The 15,736-nt window shown below is 52.5% G+C and overlaps 1 protein-coding gene across 8 annotated transcripts in view; it reads right to left on the reverse strand.

The window, feature by feature from the left end:
- The window catches only part of St3gal4 (ST3 beta-galactoside alpha-2,3-sialyltransferase 4), a 42,301-nt gene extending 30,144 nt beyond the window's left edge, over positions 1 to 12,157 (reverse strand). For 3 of the 8 annotated variants that reach the window (XM_006979779.4, XM_042280626.2, XM_042280625.2), the window contains exon 1: positions 11,118 to 11,274. Coding sequence is in view for 1 of the 8 variants with exons in the window: in XM_076575956.1 (XP_076432071.1) it covers positions 1,331 to 1,381 (51 nt within the window). In the remaining 7 variants the exon portion in view is untranslated. Of the gene's footprint in view, positions 1 to 1,330; positions 1,579 to 8,022; positions 8,172 to 11,117; positions 11,275 to 12,024 lie in introns of those variants that run through there. The other 5 variants (XM_076575958.1, XM_076575959.1, XM_076575962.1 and 2 more) reach the window with 5 other exon arrangements.
- Between the last annotated feature and the right edge of the window lie 3,579 nt (positions 12,158 to 15,736).

The raw sequence follows: 15,736 nt of genomic DNA on the forward strand, positions 1-15,736 counted from the left end.
ACATCCTATCTTAACAACCCAGGGTACTGCTGGGAGGGCAGCAATGTTCATCCTGTGACTGTGTGGCTGGCCGGGGCTGCCTTCTGCCAGCATCACAAGACAGTCATCCTGCATATCACCGGGCTGGTAAGGGGCAAGATTATAATGGCGTGTGTAAGTCTTCACACGCCATTATAATTCCCTTTTCCCTTAAACCAAACCTTTGTAAGTTGAGAACCCTCTGCGCTCCCTACGACTCAAGCAGATACAAGGTAGAGAACTGTGTAGTCCAAGAATCCCCACAGAGGTGAATAAGGGTTTGCTCAGAGCGCCACACCTGTTGCTGGCCGTCAGCTCTTATTTGGAAGTCCCCGGGAGCAGCATCTGCTGTCGGAAGCCCCTCCCCGATCCCGGTCATTTCTGTAGGACCCTTCTCCCCCCGCCCTTCCCCAGAATATCTAGTCAGCTCTAAGTGGACTAAAGGCCTTGAACGTTCTTGAACCCTAATTCAAGAACAAGGAAGTCTATATATCCATAGGGAGAGCCCTTCTGAATTCCTAGGAAGAACTCAGGGTTAAAGGTACAGGGAAATGTGAAAGGCGAGGCTGGAGAGAGGTAGTGCAGTGTTGTGCGAGCCAAGGACCTCCCAGAAAGGATGTGCAGAGTGAGGAAGGAAAGTCAAGCCCTTCCTTTCCTATATCAGCTTGTCTGGACATGGACACAGACACACACACACACAGACACACACAGACACACACACAGACACAGACACACACACACACAGACACACACACACACACACACACACACACACACACACACACACACACACACACATTTTCCTCAGCCTAGAAGCAGATGATGAGGGCAGGGGATGATGAGGGCAGGGAAGGATGGCTAGTGTTCTGGGTGCTGCTGAAAAAGACCAGGCTTTGAAGTCCTTGAACAACAGATCCTCTGGGTCGACAGGCTGGCTGGTACTCAGGTTTTCAGAGACCACCCAGGGCATCTCTTACCCACCTAGGCCCTTGTGGGGAGGGCAGACATGACTGTGTGAGCACCGACAGCTCCGTCACATCAAAGAACCCCTTGGCACGGGTGGCCCCTTCCCCACTCAAACTTGCTTCAGTAACACCTACACTTGGCCTGCATGGCAGTAACTTGTACACACCTCTCATACTAGCTGCTACTAAACACACACACACACACACACACACACACACACACACACATACACACACACACACACACACACACAGCATCACAGGGGACTCCTACATACACCGCACACAAGCGCTCACAAACACAGCTCTCATTCCTTCCCCTACCCACTCCACTGCACTGCACCTACAGCTTCTGAGGTCTGCTGGGCCCCCTCGGCCGGGGAACTCTCTTCCGCCATGCCTTGGTGGTGCACGCTCTCTGGTGTCTTCAGTTTCAGCCCTGACTCCTGCTGTTTGTTTGTTTGGCTGAAGGTCCCTGGAGCTAACCGCCAGGGAGCCCGGAGCTTCGAGGAGCAGGGAGTGGCTACATCTGCTCTCTGGGGACCTCTGGAAGCTGGATAAAGGGAATCCCTGATCCTGCTGCCTCTGTCTTTCCAAACCCAGCTTTCAAGAGGAAAGAGCACCTCCTGTCATCCTCAGAAGCAGCGGGAAGGGGAATACCAAGGGGGGGGGGCTGCAGGAATATAAACAGAAGGAAGACACAGGGCAGAAGTCCTGGAGATGCATTTCAGCCACACTAGTGGACTCCTGGGGAGTGTCCCTACAGGGCTGGAGGTGAGCCTGTGCCCACAGCCCTGCCCACGGCAGAGGTTGCTGTTCGGTGGAGGGCTCTTCCTGGCCTGACACCCACCGTTCTCCAGGACTATTCAGCCCTCTCTCTGTCTGTGCCTAATCTATATGAAGGACTGACCTCTCAGCTCCCTGAACACCAAACCTAGAAAGTTCCAGGTCCCCTAGGTTTTCCCCATTTGCCTCCCCCTACCCTCGTCCCCACCCACCCCTGCTCAAACAGAGTGTGGGCTCAAGTCTGAGGCTTCAGCATTCCCAGGATCATGCTGGCACCCAGGCCTGAAAAGGAAGCAGTTAAGGCATAAGACTCCAGCCAGTCAGTGCCTGGGGAGAGGATTCTAGAGTCTTCAGCAGATCTAGGCTACCCCCCCCACACACGACCACCACACCATACTTACCCCTGGAGCAGCAGGCCCAAGTTTCCTCCAGAATACCTCTGGGCAGAGACTGCAGCAGTGCGGATCAACATACACTAAACTCCCATCTATAAGTCCCAAATACACGCTCAGGGTAAGTGGCATCTTGGCCAGTAGTACGTCTCCCTACCCTTTTAGGAACCATACTTTCCCATAGGTCGAATGTGCATGGCCTTTGCAACATTTTTCCAGATGCAAAAAAAAAGGTTGTAAAGTGAGAGAATAAACAACAGGCACCAGAAAAAAACAGAAATCGAGGGACAGAGAAGAAATAGCCCAGGAGATAATCTAAAAGGCTGAATCCCCATAGGGGTGTCGGCATCCCAGTAAGGCAGGAGAGGCCAGAGACCCCACACATTCCCTCTTCTAGTGTTCATTAAGTGATCAGGTCCCAGGCTCAGCTCTGGTCCCCACCCCTACTCCGGGGCACACCTCGCACTGGCCAGCTCACCTGGCCTTGCTGGTCTACCAGTCCAGCTGCTCCTGAGAGAGGATATTTTCTTCCCTCTCGATTTGGACAGCTGCCGAGAAGAGAACGGGGTGTTGCAGGGGACAGGGCCACAGGTGGAGTTGACCAGCAAGCTGAGTGGAGTGGGAAGGGGCCATGGGGACGGCCTGGCACGGTGCAGGGTGGGTCTAGGAGAAGGAGACCGAAGCCCAAAGGCAAGGGAAGAAAAATGAATCACTTCTTGTTTGTTTGTTTATTTTTGAGACAGGGTTTCTCTGTGTAGCCCTGGTTCTTCTGGAACTCACTCTGTAGCCCAGGCTGGCTTTGAACTCACAGAGATCCGCCTGCCTCTGCCTCCTCCCGAGTGCCGGGATTAAAGGCGTGCATCACCACTGTCCGGCTATACGGAATCTATTCAGTTATAGGGTGAGGTCAAGGACCAGCTTCTCAGGCATGGTTCCCAACCCTACCTGGCCTCACTCCCAAACAGGTCCCAGAGCCCTTCTTAGCTGACACCGACGATGAAGAGGGTCCAAGGGGAGGAAGACAACATGGAAAGGTAGGGTGCTAGACCTGGAAGTCATCCCCTACCCTCCTCTGGAGGCAGGAAATGGACTGCGGTGTCCAAACCTACCCTCTTCCCTCTCAGTCTCCCTCTCAGTGCTCTCACCAGCTGCCCTGCCTCCCAAGCCCCCTCCTGGTGTCTCCTGGTCTCCATCTCCGCCGGTACCTCCCCTGCCCCCACTCCAGTTACATAAGGGGCCTGGGAACACACAGAGGGAGCTTTGTTGTCAAACCAAATCCATACGGAGCAGCCCGCAATCAGCCAAGGCAGCTGTTCCCCATTCCCTCTGCCTTGGCAGGATTGAAACTCCGGGCAGGAAGCCCCTACACGCCTCCATTTAGGAAGACGGGACAAACACTGGCCCCAGGGCCCCTGGGCAAGCTGAATGGGTGGCCGGGGATCAGTCACCACTGTGTGGGACCATAGCAAAGAACCAGCTGCTCTCTAAGAGAGAACAAAGCCTCAGTGCAAAGCCAAGGTCACAAAGACAACAAAGAGGCAAGCTCTAGACCAGGAGCAAGTCCTGGTAAGTACCATGACCTAGGTAAGGAGTGCAGATCCACACAAATGCATGCCAGGCTCTGCTCACACACAGGCCCCTAAACTCTCTTGCACACAGGTAACCCATGCACACCCTCACCCACACATTTACAAGCACACACACACACACACAAAAGGTGTGCTCACTGGCAGGGTTCTGGCCAGAAACCTCCCGACTCTGGCCAGCTCTCTCCAGTAGGTGCCTCTGAGGCAAGACTGGGAGCTCTGGAGAGCTGAAAGAGATAAAAGAGAGGGCCAAAGGGGGGTCCAGAAAGAGAAGAGGCAATGAATCGGGCCAGAGGAACCACAAGGCGGTAAGGACAGTGCCCACACTCCACCAACGCACCCTCTTCCCCCAGCCCCTCAGCTCTTGCTCTGTCAAACAGACACGGCCAGTCTAGTCTAGTCCAGGCCACTGGGCATTTCCAGACCATTCATTTTAGCTCACCAAGTCCTGGGGGCCTACCATGCCCCTGGAGAGATTAGCCTTAACAACTGGGAGCATGTAAAGCAGATGGGCTGAACAAGAGTGTGTGTGTGTGTGTGTGTGTGTGTGTGTGTGTGTGTGTGTGTGTGTTGGCAGGGGGGCGGTGTTCAGGAATGAGAAAATCAGGGTCACACCTGAGGCTAGGCCCTGCACCTTCTCGTCCTCCCCTGGGGAGAGATGCTCTTGAGACCTTTCTGCGCTTCCATTCTATCATTTGCAAGAGGAAATAAGGAGCAGTTACTGGGTACCCACTGGGTGCTAGTGCTGGAGATAGGATGATAACAAAGTCCCGACCTTCCAGCAAGTTAACACTAATGCCTACCTCTGAGGTCTCTTCCAGGGGAAGAAATGTCCATCTCTACTTGTACATTGCAATGCTTGAGTGAGGCAGACACGAATATCTGTACCTCAGTCAACAGACTTCTAATCTAGAAAACCAAATCAAAAGCAAGATCTGCCTGAACTCACTTGGGTGGACAGAGGGCACAGAAAGGGCCCTAGCTCCTGGCCAGCTCAAGGCTCTTCTTCTTCCAGGGCCCAAAGGCAGTCTCCCTGGAATAAAAGGCCAGCCAGCTTTTGTGGCACACTACACTCCAGGCACTGAATGTTATCTGAAGTGCTATCTCATTAAGGAGTGTTAATTTCTTGGAGGTGTAAATAATGCTAACAAGGTAGGAAAGGAGGCAGACTGGGCGAGCCTACCACCGGTCCCCGTGGACACAAATCCCCTGGCTTCACGACTCCTGCCTGCCTTTGGCTCAGCCCACACTCAGAGGTCCCCTCTGAACTCAAGCTCACAGGAATGAGATGCCGAGTGGCAGAGGGACTCAGGAAGCCTTCACGGAACACTGGTTCAAGGTGACCTGAAGGACAAAGGCGATTCAGAATGGTCATTACCCAAGATAACCAAGTCATGTGGCAAGACTGTGGGAGCAAAGGCTGAGAAGTGACAAATCCATATGACATGCTACCAGGAACAGGAGGAGAACACTCTTGGTGGAGATGAACAGGGGCTTGGGGGGGATTTTTTTCTTTAAGCTAAGAAACCCTCTGTCCCAGTTTTAGGAGAGTTTACCTGGAACCCCAGTATGTAGAAACGATACTAAACCCCTTAATCCACAGACGCCACCCAACTAAGCACTCAGCCCCCAAGGCGCCCTTCTTGGGCAAATAACAAGAAGTTGACACAGGAACAGGAAGTGAGGTTATGACTAGTCTGTGCAGAGATCTGAAAGTTATGAAAAGGAGTGACTAGCTGGACTTGGAGTGGAGAATGGGGTATGTTCTCCTAGGGAGGCTCCTGCCCACCTGTGTCCGAATACAGGACCCTCATGCCTATCCTAACACAAGATGGGCCTGGGCAGTGTAAAGACAAGCTAGAAAGCCTGAACTACATTTTTCCATTAACTCCTCAAAGAAACGTTTACTAAGCAATTATTTGCTAGTCATCATTCCGGATGATAAGAATAAAGCAGTGAAAGCCAAGGGTAGTTAGTGGCTCACACATCTAATCCCAGCACTCTACAGGCAGAGGTAGGCAGACCTAAGAGTTCAAGGCCAGCCTGGTCTGTTTAGTGTAAGGCTACACAGTGAGAGCCTGCCTGTCTCAACAAACAAGTATGTATACAGCAGTGAGCAAGGCAGACAAGTTCCTAGAGTTTGAAGTTCTAACCTGCAGGGAGGAAAAGGACTTAAAAGAGTTCAGATCCATTCAACACCATGAACACACCTCCTGGTTCTTGGTCTTCCTCTCCTCTGTAGGGCCTTTGTTTCTGTCAAGGTCACTGGTAAGTCTCAGTGACCTTCAGGGGCCATCAAACACATGCTTCTAAAACTTTGCATGTGGCCATCTGAAGGTCCCTAGCTGGCTTCTCTCCCTGCCCAGCTGGTGCAGTCTTGGACAAGGGAATGAACAGAGGCACTTCACGCCTGTGCATTTTATTTTATAGCAAGGTAAAAATATGCATCTCTTCGCCCCGGTTCACTCGGAATCAAAGTAACTGTAGCTGTTATTTTCCCATTCCCAGCGCTCCAGGGCCCTCCAGGCTATGCCACCAATAATTCCAAGGATCCCCAACACCAAGGTATGCCCAGCATCCCTCCTCCTGGGCCAGGCCAGCGACCTCAAAGATGGGGTCTTTGGGGGGAGCCCCTATGGCACTGAGCCCAGAACCAGGCATCACGGAGCACCGGATGGCAGAGGTAATCCTTTGTAAACCAGACACTGCCGGGAGCTGTGACCTGGGCGGGTTCCCGGGCTCAGACACTCGCAGAGCCCCTCCCCTTCCCCACGTGTCCCGGCGGTTGCCTGAGGAGGACTTTCAGCCGTGTGGGCGGCGGCCGCAATTCCAGGGAATAGGAGCGGGCAGGCGGGGCAGATGGAAGCAATTACCGGCGGGAAAGCGGAGAGGCGCGGGGTTGGGAGGGGCCAGCAGGGAAGGAGGGAGCTAGGGAGGAGTAGCGCCCTGGCCTGCCTCACTGCAAGGGATGAGAAGCCCAGCTCTGGGCTAGACTTCAGTTCAGGCAGCATAGAGAGGCCCGGGTTTGTATTTCCCCCTTTCACAGTAAATCACCGTGACCCTGACATCTTTCTTTCCCCATCCCTGATGGGACTGGTTAAGACAAGCTCCAGCTAGGAAGTGGAGAAAACAGGGCTGAAAAGTGCAGGCGCTGGAAACAGGTCCCACTCCCAGCTCCACAGTTTATGAGTGGTGTGACCTTGGTAGAGTAATTTTCATCTTCCCCAGCCTGTTTCATTTACAAGCGGGCTTCATTTACAGAGGCTTACAGGGGGTGGCACAGAGTCTACTGGGCGGCATCCCCTCCCCTCCCTGGTTAGCAGTTTTCCACTAAATGGCGTGACTTTGTGTCCGTGAGCACGCCGCTGTGGACACATACCACAGCATATACGTGGAGGTCAAAGGACAATCTCAGCCTTTCCCCTTGTTTGAGACAAGGTCTCTTTGTTGTTCACTGCACATGCCAAAGCTAGGTGGCTCTCCGGCTTCCAGCCAGGCTCCTGTCTCTAGCTCCCACCTCACTATAAGAGTACTTGGATTACAGAGGCACACTACCCAGTCTGGCCTCCCATAAGTCTAGGGGACTCACTCAGGCCCCTCATGCTTATAAGTAGCAAATGCTTTATCCACCGAAGCATCTTGCTAGCCCTAATTTGTTTGTTTGTTGTTGTTTGTTTGTTTGTTTTTTTTGAGACAGGGTTTCTCTGTGTAGTTTTGGTGCCTGTCCTGGATCTCGCTCTGTAGACCAGGCTGGCCTCAAACTCACAGAGATCTGCCTGGCTCTACCTCTTGAGTGCTGAGATCAAAGGCGTGCGCCCGCCCCTACCGCCGCTGCCACCGCCACCACCACCACCCGCCTCCTAATTATTTTTTTGAGTCAAAATCTCATGTAATTCAGGCTGGCCTCCAGCTTGCTGGTCCTCCTGCCCCCAACCTCCAAAATACTAGGATTACAAGGATGAGCCACCATGTCTGGTTCTAAGTCCCTTTTCATTATAACATTATGCTTTGGTGGGAGAGGACACATCACTACAGCTACAGTAGAACTCACACCTGAAAGATTTGGGTCCAAAGCAGAAACACTGTGTTTCGGCTCAGCACTTGCAAAACTGGTCCCTGGACTCTTCAAGCTGCTTCCCTTCAAAGATGAAAGCAAGATCCTAGAGCCCCTGACTCCAGAACAGGCCTGAGCAAAGTTGCAGGCAGGAGGAAAGGACTATCCTCAAGCTCCAACCGCTCACACTCACCAAGCATCTAATCAGACCCATGCCTCACCTCATTCTTAGCAGCAGCACCCTCCTCCCTGGCCGGCCTGAAGCAGATCCCAGGGCTTCAGAATCTAGACAGTCATATCAGCCTTCCGCACAGCAGCTTTGGAGGTCACAAGCTGTGCTTGTGGACACCCATACCCTGAAAGCCACAGCCCAACACAACCTTTGGGTGGATCTCAGAACCGGCTGTGGCTGAGACTTGAGCAGTCTCTGAGGCCGCATGTGACCACCACCTCCACCTGCATTAGTCAGACACACCTCAGGAGTGTAGGTGTCGGGGGTGTCAAGGGGGACACTCTTCCCCTCCTAGCGGGGCTCTGAACACTCACACAGTTGCGCTCAAGCTTCTCTGGGAGAGGTCGATGAAGGGAGGTGTAGGCTAATGACTACAGCCTCGTCCTAGCCATTTCCTTGTGGAAACTAAAAACTTCCGGTCAAAGCCAGGGGTCTTTAGGAAGAAGGAGGGTCGTGAGGGCCGGAGGAAAGAGACGCGGAGCTCTGTCACCCAGCACCAGCTCACTGCAGGGAAGAGGGACTCCACACTAGGGAATGGAGAAGGGAGAGTGAACCCCACTTGCCCGGCCTCCGACGTCCAATGTCTATCTCCCAGCGGCTGCAGCTCTGCTTTGATCAAAACCTGTAGGTTCAGCCTTCAGACCTTCCTAGGGCCCCATCCTCGCTCCCGAAGCCCGAGTCTGACAGCTTACAATTGCTTGGTACCATCTGAAGCAGAGTGGTGTCCTCTCTCCAATGCATGGTGCAAACCCTGGACCACTATGACAGGAGGGGTTCTCTACTTCATTGGGCAGCCTTGGAGCAGGGACTGTGAGGAGAGGACAGAGGCCCAGAGTAGCCTGCAGAGCAAGGACAGATGCCAGCCCCATGGAGTAACTGCAGACTGACTGGCCATGACTCAAGAGGGTGCTAAAAAGTGGGACCGACCTCTCTGTTCCTCCCTACCCAGGGAAGAAAGGAGGTTCTTCCCAGGAACTTTGACAATTCCAGAAATGGGCAGATTCGTAGTTCTACCCGGAAAATGAAATCCCATGAGACCGAAACAGCTGGCAGGGTAGAGGGGCCAAGGCACTCCGTGGGTGAGTCACTGCTTCAGGGAAGGAGCAAGGGAGGGAAGGGAAGACAGCCTAGCAGGCACCAGGGGCTTCCTCACCCCCAGCCTCCAATCCTAGGGCAACGGGGGCTTCCTCTCTCTGAGCAGCGACCCACAAGATGCCCTTCAGTCTAGAGGCTATGCAGGCAACTTTGAAAAAAAAAATGTGTATGAGTGTTTTGCCTGCATGTACTTATGTGCACTACATGCACGCCTGGTGCCTGTAGAAGCCAGAAGAGGGTGTCAGATTCCCTGGAACTGGAATTAGCTCTTCTACAGGTATCTGAGAATGGAGCCCGGGGCCCCTGCAAGACCACCCAGTGCTCTTAACCACTGAACCATCTCTCTAGCCCCAGAAGGGGGTTATTGAGACAGGGTCTCAAGTGGCCTCCTTTGGCCTCAAACTCCATATGGAGCAGAAGATGACCTTGAACTGATCTACCAGCCCAGTGCTGGCATCCCATCTCCTGAGTGCTGGGATATAGGCATGTACCACCATGGTAAGTTTAGACAGCATGGGGGATCAAACTTGACAGACAGCCAAGCACCTTAACAAATGCATCCTTTATCTCCCCCCCCCCTCCCCAGTACTGGGATTGTAGGCAAATGTTCCGCCACACCCCCAGTTCCTAATTTACTTTTATGACTTCGGTCTACATCCCTCTCTTTATCTCCACTATCACCTTGAAGTCTTTGGGGGCTGGCCCCAACTCCTGGCTGGCCCCGAAGGAGTGCAGGGTTTCACTAAGCAGCCAAAGGTGCTCTCTCTATGCAACAGGATAGGCCATGAGGGGTGCTCAGAGGAGGGGCGGAGGCAGAAAAAGTTCAGGAAAGGTGGGTGGCCTCAGCTTTCTCAGAGGGCATTTGCAGGCCAACTGCCAACAAAGCAAAACATGTCGAGTTATTTCCCACACTCTAAGTAACTGGCACCTTCTAGGCAGCACTCTAGGACTGCCTGGGAAAGTAAGGTTATAGATGTCGTTTCAATAGCAAATACACAACCCTTCCTCTGCGCCAGGACTTTCCAAAGTACTTACTTTACACACGTCAGTTTGTTTAAAACTTCCTGGGTAGAGGCCTGGAGGGGCCAAGTAGATCTGTAGAACTGGTCCTGCCCTGTGGTATAGGTTCATGCCCCTGTGAGAGACAACCTATACCCCTAGCCTGCAGGCAGTACTAGCCTTCTAATTCTGGTCCTGGGGATCCAGCCCGGAGAATGAAGAACACAGCAGATCGGGCCTTATAAACCAGAAAAGTCTACGCCCCCTCTTTTTTTTTTTGGACTGGGAATGGCAGACACATTGGCATCTAGGGTCTGCCCAGAGGTCCCAGCCAGCAAGGATCTCAGAGAGGCACCCAGAACAGACATGACAAGGGTTTTGGTCCCCCACCCACCCCAGCTCTAGCTCAACCTATTCAGTCCTATTCCTTCCCAGTGTCCACCACCCAGACAACTTCGAAGCACAGCTGCCTAGGCCCAAAGACGCCCTCATATCTCGGCTGACTCCTTAGACATAACCAGCCTGCAGTTGGCAAGCCCACCTTCGGGCTTTGCTCAGCGACCTTGCGACTCCAGCACAAGGCAGACCCTGCAAGGCTTGTCACCTCTAGCAAAGCCAGCCCACATGTCCTGGACTTCAGAGGATGCTAGAGGTGGTGGACACCTATTCAGCCTGGGCGCAGGAGCGACAGGGGTAGGGGTTAGAAACTTTGCGAAGGATTGTCCTGTTTGCTCACTCCAAGAGAGCGAGACGAATCAGGCTTCCCGCGAAAATCCAGTCTAGGAAAAAAAAAAAAAAAAAAAAAAAGACCCAGCTCCCCGGGGCTGTGGCCGCCCCACATCGACCCCGTGCAGCGTGGCGTCCACGTGCCGGGCCCGACCACCTCCCCAAGCCGTGGCGCGAGGCTGGCGCCCCGGCCGCCCCGGCAGCCCCGACGCTCCCCGCCCTCCGCCGCCGCGGGGCCCCAGAGCCGGGCCGCCGCGTACTCACCCTTGCGGGTGGAGCGGGGCGGGGCGAGGTAGATCCGCGCGCAGCTCCGATCCGCTAGGCGCCCGTGCTGGCGGGGCAGCACTGGCGCAGCGGCTCCGCTCGGCCCGGTCCCTGTCCCGGGAGCGGGGCCGGCCTGGGAGCGGGCAAGTCCTCCTGAAGGGGAGGCGGGGGCCGGGGCTCGGGCGGGGGGCGGGGAAGGGGCCGGACACGCTTGCGCACACGGCCGGGAAGCCGACTGCCGAGAACGCGGCGCTGGAGGGAGGGCGCGCCGAGGGAGGGAGGGCGCGGTGGAAGGAGGGCGCTAAGGAGGGAGGGTGGGCGCGCGCAGGAGGGAGGGCGGGGGCGCGAGGCCCCCAGACGGCTGGGGTTGGTGTGTGGAGGCCTCCGAGGGTCCGGAGAGAAGCGCCCGGGGTGCCCGGGTGCGGGAGGCCGGATCGGGTGAGGGCAGGCCCAGGGCGAGCGCTGCCCGTGACTGGCGCCAAGATGAGTATGCCCAACGTCGTGATCCCGCACTCTCCTGGGAACAATAAGGCCCAAGAAAGGCTTCTTTGCTGTCCCCGCGCGGTGAAAAGTGTCCTTTTCTCTCTACTGTAACTGAGCTACAGGAGTGGGAGTCCGTCCTTCCAATATACCCCCATGCCCTCATGGCAGTCAGCTGACCTAAACCGATTGGCGGGCCTTGCCTCTGTCCCAGGCTGGCCCGGGCGCCCCAAACTGCCCCCTCTGCACCCTCCCTTGTATAGCCTGCCTTAGCCTCGGATAACTTCTCAGTTTCCGTTCTTGCTGAAGGCGCCAGGCATCCTGTCTCCAGGGGAAACCCCATCAAGTCTTTAACCCTGATTCCTTGGGCTCTAGAATTGCCTAGACTGAAGAACAGTGCAGAAACCACCCCGCCTGCAGGACTGACCTCTTCAGGAGTCAGCAGCGTTACCCAGTTTCTAGCACCAAGGAAAACCTGTGGCACCAAGGAAAGTGTCAGATCCAGTCCTTGTCCTCAGGAAGCTTACTGTCCAGCTGCAGAGAGAAGACTTAGGCTGGACTCCCTTCAAGAACCAGGCGGCACAGGATGTGACTACATTCAAGATATGAAAAACTGACAGTAAGTGCCCAGGGTTCCAGTGAAGTAGCGGTTTAGTCATCTTCAGGGGAAGCTGGAGGTCTTACGTGATGGGAACCTCCAGTTCACAAGTTCTGCTTTGTAGAAACAAAATGAAGAGTCAGCTTCTAGCTTCTTCCATTGGTGACGGTTCCCACCTAAATTATACCTTGCACGGGCAGAAGCTCTTTGGCATCTCACCAAAGCCTAGTTTTATTTGAATGGTGCCTTTGGCCTGCCGGTCACGTATTCATTCAACAAATATTTATTACATATCATGTCCTGTAACTAAGCTGGGAAGAGAGAACACAATAACTCTGTCTTCTGTGTTGGGCAAGTCAAAAAGAAGAAGAAGGAAGATTCCTATTTTGCAAAAGAAAAACTGCCCCAGGAGAAACAGCAGCTGCCCTGAGTGGATAGATGTGTGTAGCAAGCTGATCCAAGAAACAGCCCAGCCTCCAAACTTAGCTCAGTCTTCACCAAAGTAGGTTCGAAGACAAGTTCACACTTCTTGCTAAGGACCATGGAAAAATCCTCATGCCTTTAAAATTGAGCTGAAAGGAATCGGCTTTTTTTGCTCCTGGAGACCTGAGTTCCAATCTTGCCTCTGCCACTAAATACCTTTCCTTTTCTTACTAGAAAAAGAAAAATCAATGGAAATAACTGGGCTTATTCAAAGGGCTATTGTTAGTACTGAATGAAGCAATGGAGGTGAACTTGCCCTGAAATCACAATATGATATGTATAGTTATACTCTTATTAAACATGCAAAAAAAAAAAAAAAAAAGCCAGGCAGTGGTGGCGCACACCTTTGATCCCAGCACTCCGGAGCCAGAGGTAGACAGATTTCTGTAAGTTGGAGGCCAGCCTGGTCTACAGAGTGAGTTCCAAGACATCCAAGGCTACACAGAGAAACCCTGTCTCGAAATAAATAAATAAATAAATAAATAAACAAACAAACAAACAAATGCAAAAGAGTACTTTTTTGTTGTTGAAAAAGTATTTTTAATAAAAATACATTTTAAAATTTTATTTTACTTAGTTAACTTTTTTTTCCTCATTTATTTTACATATGGACCACAGTTTCCCCTCCCTCCTCTCCTCTAGTTCCCTCCATCTCTGGTCTACCCCCCTCCCTATCTATTCCTCCTCTGTCTCCAGGCTGGGTGAAGTAATCCAAAATGGGAAACAAGTTCCCAAAAGCCAGCCAAGCGCCTGATCCCACTGCTAGGAGCCCTACAAACAGACCAAGCTACACATCTGTCACACACATGCAGAGGGCCTAGGTCGGTCTCATGCAGGCTCCCTCACTGTCGGTCCAGACTCCATGTGCTCCACAAGCTCAGGTCAGCTGTCTCGGTGGGTTCCCCCATCATGACCTTGAACCCCCTGGCTCATATAATCCCTCCTCCCTTTCTTCAGGAGGACTCCCAGAGCTTGACCCAATGCGTGGCTGTAGATCCCTGCATCTGCTTCCATCAGTTACTGGATAACGGCTCTCTGATGACAATTAGGATAGTCACCAATCTGATTACAGGAGAAGGCCAGTCAGGCACCCTTTCTGCTATTGCTAGGGGTCATAGCTGGGGTCCTCCTTGTGGATTCCTGGGAGTTTCCCTCGCACCAGGTTTCTCCCTAACCCCAAAGAAGAATACCCTTTTAACTTACAAAATGCATTCCAACCACAACCTCCTAGCCTATCCCAGTCCTGATCATCTACTTTAGGGCACTGTGTATTTATGACATTTCCCTTCCACTTCCTCCATTTTTTTTTTTTTTAAAGATAGTCTCACTATCCTGGCTGACCTCAAACTTGTGATCCTCCTGCCTTAGCCTTCTGAGAACCAAAATTACAGGTGTTCCACCATGCCAGGCTTCCCGTCCAGTTTCTTAACAGTATAGATAGAAGCTGAGCCAGTAATCTTTAAAAAAGCCCCTGTGTCTTTTGTGGAAGAGAAAGGAGCAATTCTCCCCCCCACCTCCCGGGGGAAAAAAAAAGGTGGGCTGCCTGTCCTAGAACTGGCTTTGTAGTAGACCAGGCTGGCCTTGAACTCACAGAGATCCGCCTGGTTCTGCCTCCCGAGTGCTGGAATTAAAGGTGTGTGCCACAACCACCTGGTGAGGGGGAGCAATTCTAATACACAGGTACTCTTTCATCCTAGACCCTGGGTTCTAGGTCCTCACCAATCCCACTGCAAACCCTTAACAGAACACTACAAGCTGCTTACCAAGAGGCAGGGGGGTAACAATCAGGGCTCTGGCCTGGAGGGAAGGTTCCTCAGGTTAGCTGTGCTGAGGTGGCCGAGACAACCTTCAGAATAACATCAGGGAGTCCTACTCAGCTGGTAAACAGTACCACCTCCAACCCCATGCCTTTGCCTCCTTTACCTCTTCTTCTGTTCTCCTACAGTAGACATGGAGAACACCTGACTGCTGGGACAACCGTGGGACTCTCAAACAGAGGGAGGAGACAGGGGAGGAAGGGTGTGAGAAGGGGCAGGTGCATCTGGGCCTGGGAAGCTCAGTCCCCAAGGCTCCTCCTGGACAGGCAGCTGCCTGAGAAATGTGCCTGCCAGACTTCCGGCTCCTGTCCCTCATATGTGCCACATTCACATCCTGCCTACCCGGAGGAAGGGACAGCAAGATACCATTTGAGGAAGAAACAAACCCAATCCAGCATCTCAGCCGCTTTTAAAAATAGCAACCCCAGGATGGTATTTCAGCTCCTATTTTTATCAGATTTATATGGCTGGACCATGGAGCTCGTCTGTTCTCAGGGATCTTTGTAACAGGGGACATCTCTATTGTAGTATTAGAAACCTGCCAGGAAGCCGAGGCTAAAATGCATTTCAGGAACTTTTAGGTTGGAAGAAATCCCAAGAAGTCATTGCATGTGGCCCTGCCTATTTTTAGGGACGCAATCAATCAACCACAGTTTGTGACTTTTTCCCTTAAAATCTAAGCTGGGTAAGCTGAGGCAGGAGGATCATGAGAAGTGGTAGTCTGTGGTAGTCTGAATTTACATAATTAGCCCTCATAATCTCATAGAGAGTGGCACAATTAGGAGGTGTGGTCTTGTTGGAGGAAGTGTGTCACTGCGGAGGCGGGCTTTGAGGTCTCATACATGCTCAGGACTTACCAAAATAGGATAGATAATGAAATTATTTTATCTGAATTTGCCAAATACAAATGGACTAGACATTGTTTAGGTATTTATTACTTGTATATATTGTATATAGTTATTGTACTTTTGTATATAGTTTTTCTTTTGTTAGTTATAACCTGTCCAGTGTCTCAGTTGACTTCCTGTTGCTTGCAAGATGTAGGATTCTCAGCTACTTCTCCAGCACCATGTCTGTCTGCACACCTCTATACTCCCCACCACGATGATAATGGACTGAACCTCTGAACTGTAAGTCGCCACCTCAATTAAATGTTTTCTTTTATGAGTTGCCATGGAAATGGTGTTTCTTCACAACAATAGAAACCCTAAGGCTTAAGCCAACCCAGATTATAGACCATG

Source organism: Peromyscus maniculatus, chromosome 7, assembly GCF_049852395.1.
Source record: "Peromyscus maniculatus bairdii isolate BWxNUB_F1_BW_parent chromosome 7, HU_Pman_BW_mat_3.1, whole genome shotgun sequence".
NCBI lineage: Eukaryota > Metazoa > Chordata > Mammalia > Rodentia > Cricetidae > Peromyscus > Peromyscus maniculatus.